The sequence below is a fragment of the Rhizophagus irregularis genome, chromosome 21, assembly GCF_026210795.1.
Source record: "Rhizophagus irregularis chromosome 21, complete sequence".
Taxonomy (NCBI): domain Eukaryota; kingdom Fungi; phylum Glomeromycota; class Glomeromycetes; order Glomerales; family Glomeraceae; genus Rhizophagus; species Rhizophagus irregularis.
In genome coordinates, this window is record NC_089449.1 from 402,366 (window position 1) to 415,653 (window position 13,288).

Below are 13,288 nucleotides of genomic sequence, written 5' to 3' on the forward strand. Positions count from 1 at the left end.
ACTGAAGCTACACAGCCTATTTTACTTTAAGATATTACTGATTATTTTAGTTTTTTTTTTCCTAATTTTTCTAATAATAATATTTTCTAGTATCCATTAAATTTAATATTCTTTCATATTATAAGAAAACATATTTGGTTCTGCATATTTACAGAAATGTGAATAAAATTATTTTTTCGAATTATTATCTAGCATGAAAACAACCAGTAGAACTGTTAAATTAATCTATGGTAAGAAGATAATCTATTGCGATCATTATCATTATTAACATGTGAAAGGCTGAAGGATTTTTGATCTTTCATTCCAGGTGGCTATGCTTTGTATAATTTATTAAACTGCTACACAGCACTTTATTACAAGATATTCATGATTTCCTTTTTTTAAGGCTTTTTTTTTAATTTCATAAACTTCCAAATAAAATTTAATTGGTTAAGGTGGATAATACACCTATCCTTACTGGCAAAAGGTCGAATAAAATTATTTCATCTTTGCATAAATTTTGTATAGAATAGAACCATTAATTTAGTCCATTATTTATTCACAATATAAAGAAATAAATCACTAGAATGCAAGAGGGAAGCGAGAGAAGTTCAATCGCTATATATATTATTGATTGATTTTTCTTTTATTTACTTTAACTTTATTTATGTGAACATGTGAAAGATTTCAAAAATAATTGATCTTCCTAGCAGGTGTAGCAGGTGGCTATGTTTGTGGAATTTACGTAATTGCAGCCATACGGGCCTTTTCACTTTAAGTTAAAGCTGTTATTTCAAGATAACCTGAAACATTCGAATAAAATTATTACACGTGTAAATAATAAATCACTTTTAATTAGTTATTTTGTGCAACAAATAATACTTTGAGCTATCCGATTAAATATCTGATAAAAATAATAAAGTACATTTATCGAGAGTGAAATATAATATGCATTACGCGATATTTATGTCAAAATAAAAGCATAATATAAAACATTAGATCAAAAATATAACGAATATATAAGTCAAAAAAAGTATAAAATTTCCCTTGCTGATATTATGCATTTTATTAGAGAGATGTACTGTGATTTTAGGATTAATGGAAATATTGTATACTAAATAGTTATTGGATGGGATATCGGTCTTCGACCGATATCCCATCCAATAACTGAGTTATAGTTCGGTCATTAGGAATACTGCGGTGACCAATGATTTCAATGGGTCAGTAAAATCCCGCATATTCCTAATCGACTGAACAATAACTATTTATAGCATTGTCGAGTAGCTATTATTTAGTGGAAATTTATCTAATTATATTTTATAATTCGCAATAAGTCAATAACGTTAATAACGTTAATAGTAAATTAATAATAACTATAATTTATTAAATATTCTTATCACTTAATTCCACTGAAGTAAAATAAGTTATACGTGAATAAATATAATAAAACTTTACCAATTAATTTACCATTACATTTGTTCATAATTAACTACAATGTATAATTTAATCATAAATTTGCTAAATGCCATCTTCAACCAATTCAATACACCACTATAAAATTTAATTATAATTTAATTATAGATCAATGATATAGTAAACATATTTTATAAACTTTAACAAATAAACATACCTCATCATTTCCACCAATTCTTTCATTATGACCGACAACTTCTTGATAAGTTTTATTATCATTAGTAAATGTGAATTCATGACTTCGTAAAATATAATTTCCAGAATTCTTCAAAGTAATTATATCTTTTGATAGCATACAATCATTATTATTTTTTGCTGAATTAGTCGCCATGAGTTGACATCTTGTCTCATTCTTAAAGGATGTAATGGATACTATAATGTAATATATATATAAATATATTATATTTATGGATAAAATAATAAACAAAAATGTCACATTTATACATACCTTCAGCATTTTGAGTTACAGGAGATTTATAACTTTGGTCTATATCTACCTTTTTTCCAGTGGTTTTATGAAACAAATAAAAAGTATTTCCGTAAAAAACAGGTTCAGATTCAGAAGGCTTATCTGGTAATTTATCAGCTGTGGAAATAACCCATATAGAATTAAGTACTAGAAATGTTTGTTCCACAAATACCTAAAATTTTTTGAGAATTATTAGTCAACAAATGAATTATTAATAATAAATACAATGTTATATATATATACAAGTTACTACTACTAACAATTGGACATTTTGAACCTTTTTGATATTTTATATCATCACAACAAGATAAATATTTTCCAGTTGCAACATGTTTTAAAGCAATACATGAACCATTATTAATTTTTTCTTTTAATAAACTTTGATCAAAATATTTTAATAATTCTTTCATTGAATTAATATTATTTAAATTATCATAAATAAATCTATGTTGAATAGAAAATGTTGATAATGCATTCATAAATAATCTCTTTTGTTCTTCAAATTCATTAATTTCTGCTTCATAACAAAGTTGTTGAAAATTATTTAAATTTTTTAAAATTTCTTCTTCATTTTTAAATTTATCATTGTCAAATTTTAATCTTTTTAATTTTCTTTTGACAGAATTTTTATAAGATTCAAAAGAAATATCTGATTTTATAATATTTATAATTTCATTAAAAGAATTTGCTTCAGAAACATTAATCGATGGATGAATTAACGTTTTGCAAAATTTTAATATATTTTCATCTATTGTAATATTATTTTGATAACAGAATGATTTTAATTTATTTAACCACACTTCTGGATGCCCAGTTCCATTGTATATTTCAGGTTCCATCGTAAAGAAGCATAGTTTATTGGACATAAACATTTATTGTTCAATATATATATGGTAACGTGTATTGGTACCATTGGTACCACAACGGAATATAAAACTCCGAGTAATCATCGTAAAAGGAGCGTCCCACGTGACAAATATGTGACAAAAGAAATTCACGACAAAATGTCATGTGAATTTTCGTGACAAAAGTTTCGCTGCGCCATGATACGGATGACACGATTGATACGCATAGACGCATAGTGTCGTCCTCTACATAATTGCATTGTACTGTACCTCATGGAATTTAATTCCAGTATTTGGTTTGGACGATAATTAACACAATTGGATTTGGACATGTCCAGAGGATATACGCCTTTATTTTAAACTTAAAATAAAAATACTCTGGGTATACCCTATTTAAAAAAATTGAATTATACCCGAGGTATTTTGTATGGAACATAGCCAAAATTAACCAGAATTAGTTTAATTCTACCAGAATTAAAATTTTTATCCACGTATTATTCCATAATAAAGGACGCCGAAAGGGAATCTTTGTAGTCAGTACGAATTAATCATCACGTATTAATAGAACTAAAATAGCATCCATGTTGTTACTATTATAAAGGGCAAATGTAAAAGGCATTTATTTATATATAAAAATTTTTACATATATCACCTTCCCGAGAATTCGAACTAATATTAAGTAACAAAGCATCTTTTAATAATGTACTAAGGTAGTGATCTCTTAATAAATTTGTATTATCTATAATCCTGATAAAAAAACCAAATATACTGTATCCACTATATTCCATTATATATGAGTCCTCTTCAAATTATTTACTTTCATACAGTTCAATACACCACTGTAAATTAAAAATTTAGAAAATTAAAAAAAGTAAAAAAAAAACCAAAAACCAATCTTTAATTAGATACTTTACCATATCATTCAAATCAATTCTTCCTTCATGTCCCACAACTTCCTGATATGTTTCATTATCAATAGTAAAAGGAAATGCATGACTGTGTAATATAAAATTGTCTACCTCGTCACGTAGATTTATTATCTCTTTCGATTTTATAAAAATTTTATTGTTATCTGATGAATCACTATTTATAAAATACGGATTATAATAAGCATCGGTACAGTTTACTGTAATATATAAGTTATTATTGATTATTACATATTTATAATTTTATAAATAATTAAACAATCTATATAAAGTACTATACCTTCCCAATTTCCAGTTGAAGGAGATTTGGATTCATTGGATATTATCAAATTTTTATCGGTAGCTTCGTTCTTTAAACAAATTTTACTTCCATAAGTAACCGGATTACCTCCATTTTTTTGATCAGGGTCCAAAACGATCCATAAAGAATTTGGATCGAATAAAGTTTGATTGGCGTAAACCTTTAATAAATATAATTTAATATTAAAATGAATTAAAAAAAAAATTACAAGAAAACTTACGTACAATATTATTCGTAGAACCCGTTATATACCGTACATCACAACTCGTCAAATATCTTCTAGTTGAGTCATGTCTTAAAGTAATACATGAACCAAAATGAATTAATTTTCGTTTTCTTAAAACGCTTTGATTAAAATATATGATTAAATCATTTAAAGATTTGATTTTTTCTAAATTATTATTAATAAAATAATAATGAAAAGAATCTTTAGAAAATTTCTTTAATAATAATCTTTTTTGTTCCTTCAGATCATTAATTTCTGCTTCATAACAATACTCTCTAAATATATTAATGAATTGAGTATGATTCTCATCTTCGGGATCAAATTTTAACACTTGTAATTTTTCTTTAACGGAATATTTAAATAAGGTAAAGAGAGTATCGGTTTTTAAAATATTTAAAATTTCTTCAAAGGTATTCGCTTTAGATACGTTAATCGAAGGATGAATCATTGATTTACAAAATTCTAGAATATCTTTGTCTTTCGTAATTTGATTTTTATAACAAAATATTTTAATATTATTTAACCATACTTCTGGATGTATTTTTTCATCGTATTTTACAAGTTCCATGATTTTAAAATTTTTTTTTTTTTAACGATGGGAATTTATCCACCTATTTATATAAACTATTTGTATTACAGTCATTGATATAATTAAAGTCTGTTGGTTGCCTGTCCATTTGCTATCATGACTATGTGATGTAATCAAACTAACCATCCTCAAGTCCGCAGAAATGACATCGAAATGACATTTTGTCATATATGTCATATATTGTGAAGCTAAAAGTAGGCCAGAATTAGGACGAGTAAACTTACGAAACTGGCATTTGTCATTTAGTCATTTTGAGGTCATTCACTACACTAGATCACTCATGGTAATCAGTTGATGTGATCAATTATAAAAACACTAGAATATTTTACTTACTCATGAATTTGCCACCACCTCATCGTACAAGGACAAAATTAATTAAAATTGATTTATCAAAAAATTTATTGTTTTTAAAAAAGTTATTCGATATTTCACAATTAATATGATTAATAAATTATGGCAATAAGAGTTATTCATTTTCAAATAATTCAATACACCACTGAAATAGACAAATCATTTTAATAACTCTATCATTTTTTGATATAAAAAAGAACATGGCCAATTTTAATTACGCACTATACCTTATCATTCCCGTCAACTCTTCCTTCATGCCCAACAACTTCTTGATATGTTTCATTATCAATAGTAAAAGGAAATTCATTACTACGTAATATAAATTTGACATCCCCATCACGTATATTTATTATTTCTTTCGATTTTATATAAGTACTATCATCGTTATTTGTTGAATCACTTTCTATCAAATGCATATGTCGACTAAGAATACAACTTACTGTAATATAAAAAAATCAATTAATTAACTTAATAATTCTAATAAATGACTGAATATGTTAGGTCACTTAGGTGTACTGTACCTTCCCAATTCCCAGTTGAAGGGGATTTGTAAGTCTTAGATATAACTATGTTTTCGTTAACACCTTTATTTAAAAAATATACTTTGCTTTTTCCATAAATAATCGGGTTGCTTTCATTTTTTTGGTCATAGTCTGAAACGATCCATAAAGAATTCGGATTGGATAGAGTTTGGCTAGCGAAAACCTTAATCGGTATAATTTTAACATTAAACTAAAGAAAAAATAATAAGTATATATAATAAGATTATTACATACAATTTTTCTCAAAGAGCCCGTTTTATAACGCACATTACAACTCGTTAAATATTTTCCAGTTGCGACATGTTTTAGAGTGATACATGAACCAAAACGAATCAATTTTCGTTGTTCTAAAAAGCTTTGATTAAAATATACGACTAAATCATTTAATGATTTAATTTTCTCTAAATTATCATTAATAAAATAATATTCCAAAGAATCATTGGATAATTTCTTTAGTAATAATTTTTTCTGTCTTTCCACATCATTAATTTCTGCTTCATAACAATATTTTCTAAATATACTAATAAATTGAACATGATCCTCGTTTTTTGGATCAAATTTTAATTTTTGTAATTTTTCTTCAACGGAATATTTAAATAAAGTAAAAAGGGCATCAGTTTTTAAAATATTTAAAATTTCGTCAAAGGTACTTGCTTTAGATACGTCAATCGAAGGATGAACCATGGATTTACAAAATTCCATAATATCTTCCTTTTTTGTAATTTGATTTTTAAAACAACATGATTTAATCTTATTTAACCATACTACTGGGTGTATGGTTTCATCGTACTCTACAGGTTCCATTGATTTTCAATTTTAAATGACGATATGCCGGAAATTTGTCGTCTTATTTATATCAAATAATTTGTACTACACCAGGAAAATCTTGGAACAAATAAAGTCATCCGACATATAAATGAGAAGATTTTCATAATCTTCATAAGAAGATGCCTCAATCAGGCGATTGTCAATAGATCATCTTTGAAAATCTCGAATCATACATTATATTCTTATTCATTTCTTTCTCGATTTTAACCGAGATGAGTTTGCGCACCTCTACTTATTTGATGATTCGTTTGACCTTTCAAAATTAATCTTATTTGCAATAACAATTATTTCATTATATGAAACGGATCCTTTAACAATTCAATAATATCATAATATTTTTTAAAAACATTTAATGTTGATTATTAAATATTCAGATAATTTGAAAAATTATAATAAATATTATTCGATCATTCGATCATTCGATCATTCACATTTAAATTATTGTGATTTCTTACAATAAATGTGTATTGAAAATATTTTACTAAATTATATACAAAAAATTTATCCGATAAGTTATTCATTTTCAAACAATTCAATACACCACTGTAATGAAAAATTAATTATTAATTTAAAGGAATTATTTTATATATAAAAAAAGAACATGCCCAATTTTTAATTACGCACTATACCTTATCATTCCCTTCAACTCTTCCTTCATGCCCAACAACTTCTTGATATGTTTCATTATCAATAGTAAAAGGAAATTCATGGCTACGTAATATAAAATTGCTTTCTACATGACGTATATTTACTATTTCTTTCGATTTTATATAAGTATTATTGTTATTTGTTGAATCACTATTTATCAAATATTCATAATAACTGCCAGAACAGCTTACTGTAATATAAAAAATAATTTAATTAACGTAATGATTCTATTAAATGATTAAATATAGTAGGTATACCGTATACTGTACCTTCCCAATTTCCAGTTGAAGGGGATTTGTAATAATCGGATATAAACAAGATTTCAAATCTACCCGCTTTATTTTCTAAGTAAACTTCACTTTTTCCATAAATAATCGGATCCCTATTATTGTTTTGATCAGGGCCTGAAACGATCCATAAAGAATTTGGATTGGATAAAGTTTGACTGCCAAAAACCTTTAATAAATATAATTTAGAATCAAACTAAATAAAAAAAAAAACTAAATAAAAAGAAGTTTACGTACAATATTTTCCTTAGAGCCTGTTTTATACTGTACATTACAACTAGTTAAATATTTCCCAGTAGCAACATGTTTTAAAGTAATACATGATCCCAAACGAATCAATTTTTGTTGTTCTAAAAAGCTTTGATTAAAATACATGATTAAATCATTTAATGATTTAATTTTTTCTAAATTATTATTAATAAAATAATAATGAAAAGAATCCTTAGATAATTTTTTTAGTAACAATTTTTTTTGCTCCTCCACATCATTGATTTCCGCTTCATAACAATATTCCCTGAATAAATTAATGAATTGAACATAATTCTTATTTTCTGGATCAAATTTTAACTTTTGTAATTTTTCTTTAATGGAATGTTTAAATGAGATAAAAAAGATATCTTTTTTTAAGATATTTAAAATTTCTTCAAAGGTATTCGCTTTATATACGCTAATCGAAGGATGAATCATGAATTTACAAATTTCTATAATATCTTCTTTTTTTGTAATTTGATTTTTATAACAGTATAATTTGATCTTATTTAACCATACTTCTGGATTTATGGTTTCATCGTACTTTATAAGTTCCATGATTTTCGGACCGCGCTTCACAAAACGGACGTTACGATTTATTTTATAATGACGATATTCCATTTTCCCACCTATTTATATCAAATCATTTGTACTACACCAGGGAAAATCTTGGAATAAAGTCATCTGACAATTAAGTTGAGAATTTCGCAATCTTCATAATAAGATGCCACAATCAGGCAATTGTCAATAGATCATCTTTGAAAATCTCGATTACTTTTTCGATAACGTATAATCTTAACCATTATACGAGATGAGTTCCTTCAAAATTAATCAACAACTCAACATTAATCTGATAGTTTTTTAAATACATTAGTTAATTTGAAAAGTTAAAATTAAAATTATTCGATCATTCGATCATTCACATTTAAAAAGGTTAAATTATCGTGATTTTTTTACAATAAATACGTATTTATAACATTTTACTATATACAAAAAATTTATCCAATAAGTTATTTATTTTCAAATAATTCAATACACCACTGAAATAAAAAAATCATTTTAATAACTCGAATCATTTTTGATATAAAAAAAGAATATGGCCAATATTATTAAAAATTATACCTTATCATTCTCGTCAACTCTTCCTTTATGTCCAACAATTTCTTGATATGTTTCGTTTTTCAATAGTAAAAGGGAATTCATGACTACGTAATACTAAGTTGTCATTCACATCACGTATATATACTATTTCTTTCGATTTTATATAAGTATCATTATTATTTGTCGAATCACTTTCTATCAAATGCTTATTAAAAATACTATCAATACTTACACTTACTGTAAATAAAAATAATTTAATTAACATAATGATTCTATTAAATGATTTAAAATATATTAGGTATACTGTATGTACCTTCCCAATTTCCAGTTGAAGGGGATTGTAATTATTAGATATCACCAAGTATTCAAGAATACCCTTATTTTTCTTTAAGTAAACTTCACTTTTTCCATAAATAATCGGATTCCCATTATTGTTTTGATCGCATGAAACGATCCATAAAGAATTTGATTTGGATAAAGCTTGGCTAGCGAAAACCTTTAACAAATATAATTTTATTAGTATTAAACCAAATAAAAAAACTAAGTAAAAAAGATTATTACATACAATACTTCTCTTAGAGCCCGTTTTATATTGTAAATCACAACTAGTTAAATATTTTCCAGTTGCGACATGTTTTAGAGTAATACATGAACCATAACGAATCAATTTTTGTTTGTTCTAAAAAGCTTTGATTGAAATAAATGATTAAATCATTTAATGAATTGATTTTCTCTAAATTATTATTAATAAAATAATATTGAAAAGAATCTTCAGGTAACTTTTCTAGTAACTGTTCTTCTACATTAATTTCCGCTTCATAACAATATTCTCTGAATATATTAATGAATTGAACATAATTCTTATCTTTTGGATCAAATTTTAACTTTTGTAATTTTGTTTTAACGGAATGTTTAAATGAGATAAAAAAGATATCATTTTTTAAAGTATTTGAAATTTCTTCAAAAGTATTCGCTTTAGATACGTTAATCGAAGGATGAATCATGGATTTACAAAATTCTATAATATCTTCTTTTTTTGTAATTTGATTTTTATAACAGTATAATTTGATCTTATTTAACCATACTTCTGGATGTGGTTTCATCGTACTTTATAAGTTCACGCTCCATCAAAAACGGATGTTACGATTTTCTGACGATATTCCATTTTCCCACCTATTTATATCAAATCATTTGTACTACACCGAGAAAATCTTCCGTATTTTGGTTAATTTATTGGTCATCTGACAAACTGATGATATATAAAATTTCAAATTTCTTTTTTAATGCTTTAATTTTCTCGATTCCTTTTCTTCATTTATCAAAAAGATGCCTCACACTAGTCAAAAAAGGAATATTTGGCCTTGATAAAATTCGGCCCGAATCAATGTCAATTCGGCCTCAATTAGTAATGATTTACGATTAGACTAAGATTTGACTTTGCCGAATAATGGTAATTTTGCAACCCATTTGAACCGAACTGGCCCTTTACCATGGCTTCCAGATAACTCATATTCTGGACATACTTTCACTTCATCATCATAGCAAGAGGCAACGCCGTGAAGAACGGAAGAAATAAATTCGCGTCTTGTTGCTTCGTTTGCACTAGTGACGTGAATGCAGGTCTTATGCTTCATAACCATATCCAAAACGTGCCCCAATATCTTTTTGTAATTGGTTGTGTTAGCTAACCCTCCATCGAACCTGGGGAGATCAATATAACTATCGGCTGTTAACCCAAATAACGTCTTGATTTGGGGAAATGTCCATGACGAAAATGGCTGTTGTGCTATAAAACATCCAAATTAATTTCTGTCAGACATGTTACGTGGTATTCTCAAAATAAACGATACTCACATGTGTCCACGACGATTGGGAGATCCACCTTGAATCCTTAAGTCCAGATTGCACTTGCCAAATCCTCATCATCAACTAAACAAATAATTTCTTTTTCACTGCCACGCTCACGATTTATAACGATATGTTTGTCCTCTGTCCCATCCGGAAATGTAAAACATGTGCGAAGCCGAGACTTCAAAGCTGATAAGGTTATTTGTCCACGGGTTAATGTCCACAGAAACTTTTTTGACTTACGCCCATGCAGTGAACTTCTTTCGTTTCAACAGGACGCTGTACGATGATATGTATGTGTTCGTCGGCTGACTGAGAATGGAAATATTTGCTAATTTTCGAAAGTGGAAGTAATTCCACACTACCAAGCTCCTCCTTGATATTAACGTTAATTTTTGTATTAACAAGGTCAAGCTTTTCGTTTTCTTCTTCGAGAGAAATGTCGACCTTCCATAGTTTAATGTCTTTGACGTCAACATTAGCGAAAGATTGTGTATTTTCCTCCTTGATAGGTTTCTTGAGTTCTCGGTCTTATTAACTTTTACATTGAAAGCATTTTCATAAGGGTTTTCACCTACGACCAAACAACTGAGAGTGATAGTTGACATAGGGATATTTGGTTCGGATAAAAAATGGTGTTACGTTCCGAAGTGAGAAAAATTTATTTCAGAGATTCCGAAAGTTTATATAGGCTTTTATGTCGCACAAGCCACAAGGATCACACGTTCACACCATTTCACGTGAACTTCGATTATTACGCTTCCGATACTTATTTTAATGAAAAGTCTTATTCAGTTACGTCACGTTATTAATTAATTATATAAAAGGAAAATAAAGCTGTAAGTTCTTTCAAACAGATACTCCTTTTATTTTGCAGTTTTCAGGGCCGGACGGTGAAAACATATATCGGAAGAAGAACCGGACTACTTCGTTATGAAACTTGTCACTTTAGATGGATACTGCCTCACGTCACCTATCAGTTGGCGGACTAATATTTGAAGTAGAATACTTAGTGAAAGCTAATCATTCTTTTTAATTTATAGATTCCCGCCGGCAAGAAATTTGTAAGAACATAACGAAGAGACGGATGATGATTCAACACGAGTAGTCACGTGAAAAGTATTTTGCTTAAAAATGGAATTATGGAAGACAATAGGCAAGTTCCTTAATATTCGTAACCATCCGAAAACTTTATTACTTTAATATAATCATTTAATTTTATTGTCATCATTGGCCGCAGCATAGACATCTGATAAGTGTTGTCACGTTATTCAAATAAAGTAAATTTAAAAACTCAATGACTTGCTTTTTTGAAAAGACCAGAAGAAAATTCAAAGACTCATTATTACAATTTCTACAATGTCTGAACTGTCAGATGAATGTAAAATGTAAAGTTTAATAATTTATTTAGCGCGCCGATATGTACTACAACAGTTTTATCGTTATAGATTTAAAAAATTAGGGAAAGCAATTCTGAAAATACAATAATACAATTTAGTTAAAGTAATTAGAAAATATGTTAAATTGTTATTTGTTGAAAATATAATTATCGTCTTCCGACTTTAAGTAATTTATTGCAATAATTTTTATTGATTTCTACACAAAGACAAATCAAAAACATGCATAACCTTCGCTTCAATTTTATAATCGTTATCGTTTGAATATTTCGCGATATAAGTTTAATATGCTGACTATTATAATATAGCATTATGACAAATTTTGGTGTAATTTTATTATGTAATTTGATTGGCCTGCTTTTTCCTATTATAAAAATTTTTATTACCTTTTCTTAAAATGGCACTAACTATGTCACATTTGCGCCACACTCAATCGTTCAGGTTACACTGGGTTGTCCTTCTGCGCCTCAAACACATTCGTTGCTTATTCGAAGTAATAAATTTCAGTATAAATTGCATTTTTATCAACATGTAATGCCAAATATCTATCCAATTCATCTGAAATACATAAAAGTAAAAAGAAAAAATAAAATAAAAAACATTCAAATATGAAAATTACACATAATAATATATTTGATTTAGATAGTAGGTTGAGTAAACAGCTTTATAAAATTTAGCTAACAAATTATTATTTGATTAAATTAATTTTAGCTAAGTAATTTCTTAATCATAAAATGGATTTTATGAATCTCATATAGGACACTGAAAGAGTATATTCTGAAGCGACATGTAATAGAAACTGTGTGAATTTATTAATTATCCCAAAAATGAAGTATAATTTTATTGCTAATATATTTCATCCTTAATGTAGATTCTTTTTTTTATAACATTTCTTAGAAAAGATCAGCTATTATTATTGTCCGGTCTCAGTTTTCTATACTTATTTATTTCCTTAATTCGTGATCCGCATAAAAAGTAGAAAATTTAACTATTAAAAATCGGGGCAACTTTCGGTATTATGCCTAAATTATTGAAAAAATCAAAATCAAAATAAAATTTATATTTTAAAATATATTTTTATTTGCAAATTAATAAAAGTATAAAAAATATGAAATATGTTTTTTTTCGCACCTGCGATATGTCGCATCTCCCTTTTTTGGCAATTTTTATATATAAATTATGTCGATCATTTTTATCACATGACTTTGTTAAGATTTCCCATTTTTTAA

At 26.9% G+C, this 13,288-nt stretch overlaps 6 protein-coding genes across 6 annotated transcripts; all 6 read right to left on the reverse strand.

Annotated features, from left to right (window-relative positions):
- Window positions 1–1,331: 1,331 nt before the first annotated feature.
- On the reverse strand, window positions 1,332–2,780 carry OCT59_013507 (uncharacterized protein). Its single transcript, XM_025329887.2, has 4 exons — window positions 2,182–2,780; window positions 1,901–2,093; window positions 1,610–1,824; window positions 1,332–1,530 (listed from the first exon to the last, which is right to left on the reverse strand). The coding sequence occupies exons 1-4, from the start codon at window positions 2,758–2,760 to the stop codon at window positions 1,498–1,500; spliced, it is 1,020 nt and encodes a 339-aa protein (XP_025189723.2). The 5' UTR covers window positions 2,761–2,780; the 3' UTR covers window positions 1,332–1,497.
- Window positions 2,781–3,575: 795 nt separating this feature from the next.
- On the reverse strand, window positions 3,576–4,787 carry OCT59_013508 (uncharacterized protein; the record flags this gene model as incomplete). The annotated part of the gene is made up of 4 exons (XM_025333792.2): window positions 3,576–3,605; window positions 3,681–3,892; window positions 3,973–4,153; window positions 4,218–4,787. 4 exons carry the CDS (start codon window positions 4,785–4,787, stop codon window positions 3,576–3,578), a joined length of 993 nt encoding a protein of 330 aa, XP_025189724.1.
- A 487-nt stretch (window positions 4,788–5,274) lies between these two features.
- On the reverse strand, window positions 5,275–6,505 carry OCT59_013509 (uncharacterized protein; the record flags this gene model as incomplete). The annotated part of the gene is made up of 4 exons (XM_025333791.2): window positions 5,275–5,304; window positions 5,387–5,598; window positions 5,681–5,864; window positions 5,936–6,505. 4 exons carry the CDS (start codon window positions 6,503–6,505, stop codon window positions 5,275–5,277), a joined length of 996 nt encoding a protein of 331 aa, XP_025189725.1.
- A 343-nt stretch (window positions 6,506–6,848) lies between these two features.
- On the reverse strand, window positions 6,849–8,316 carry OCT59_013510 (uncharacterized protein). Its single transcript, XM_025312430.2, has 4 exons — window positions 7,702–8,316; window positions 7,447–7,633; window positions 7,159–7,367; window positions 6,849–7,072 (listed from the first exon to the last, which is right to left on the reverse strand). The coding sequence occupies exons 1-4, from the start codon at window positions 8,269–8,271 to the stop codon at window positions 7,043–7,045; spliced, it is 996 nt and encodes a 331-aa protein (XP_025189726.2). The 5' UTR covers window positions 8,272–8,316; the 3' UTR covers window positions 6,849–7,042.
- Window positions 8,317–9,048: 732 nt separating this feature from the next.
- OCT59_013511 (uncharacterized protein) lies at window positions 9,049–9,917 on the reverse strand (the record flags this gene model as incomplete). The annotated part of the gene is made up of 4 exons (XM_066141569.1): window positions 9,049–9,051; window positions 9,128–9,310; window positions 9,380–9,419; window positions 9,469–9,917. The coding sequence occupies 4 exons, from the start codon at window positions 9,915–9,917 to the stop codon at window positions 9,049–9,051; spliced, it is 675 nt and encodes a 224-aa protein (XP_066001697.1).
- Window positions 9,918–10,238: 321 nt separating this feature from the next.
- Window positions 10,239–11,270, reverse strand: OCT59_013512 (uncharacterized protein; the record flags this gene model as incomplete). Its single annotated transcript, XM_066141570.1, has 4 exons — window positions 10,239–10,600; window positions 10,669–10,696; window positions 10,906–11,166; window positions 11,241–11,270. The coding sequence occupies 4 exons, from the start codon at window positions 11,268–11,270 to the stop codon at window positions 10,239–10,241; spliced, it is 681 nt and encodes a 226-aa protein (XP_066001698.1).
- Window positions 11,271–13,288: the final 2,018 nt, after the last annotated feature.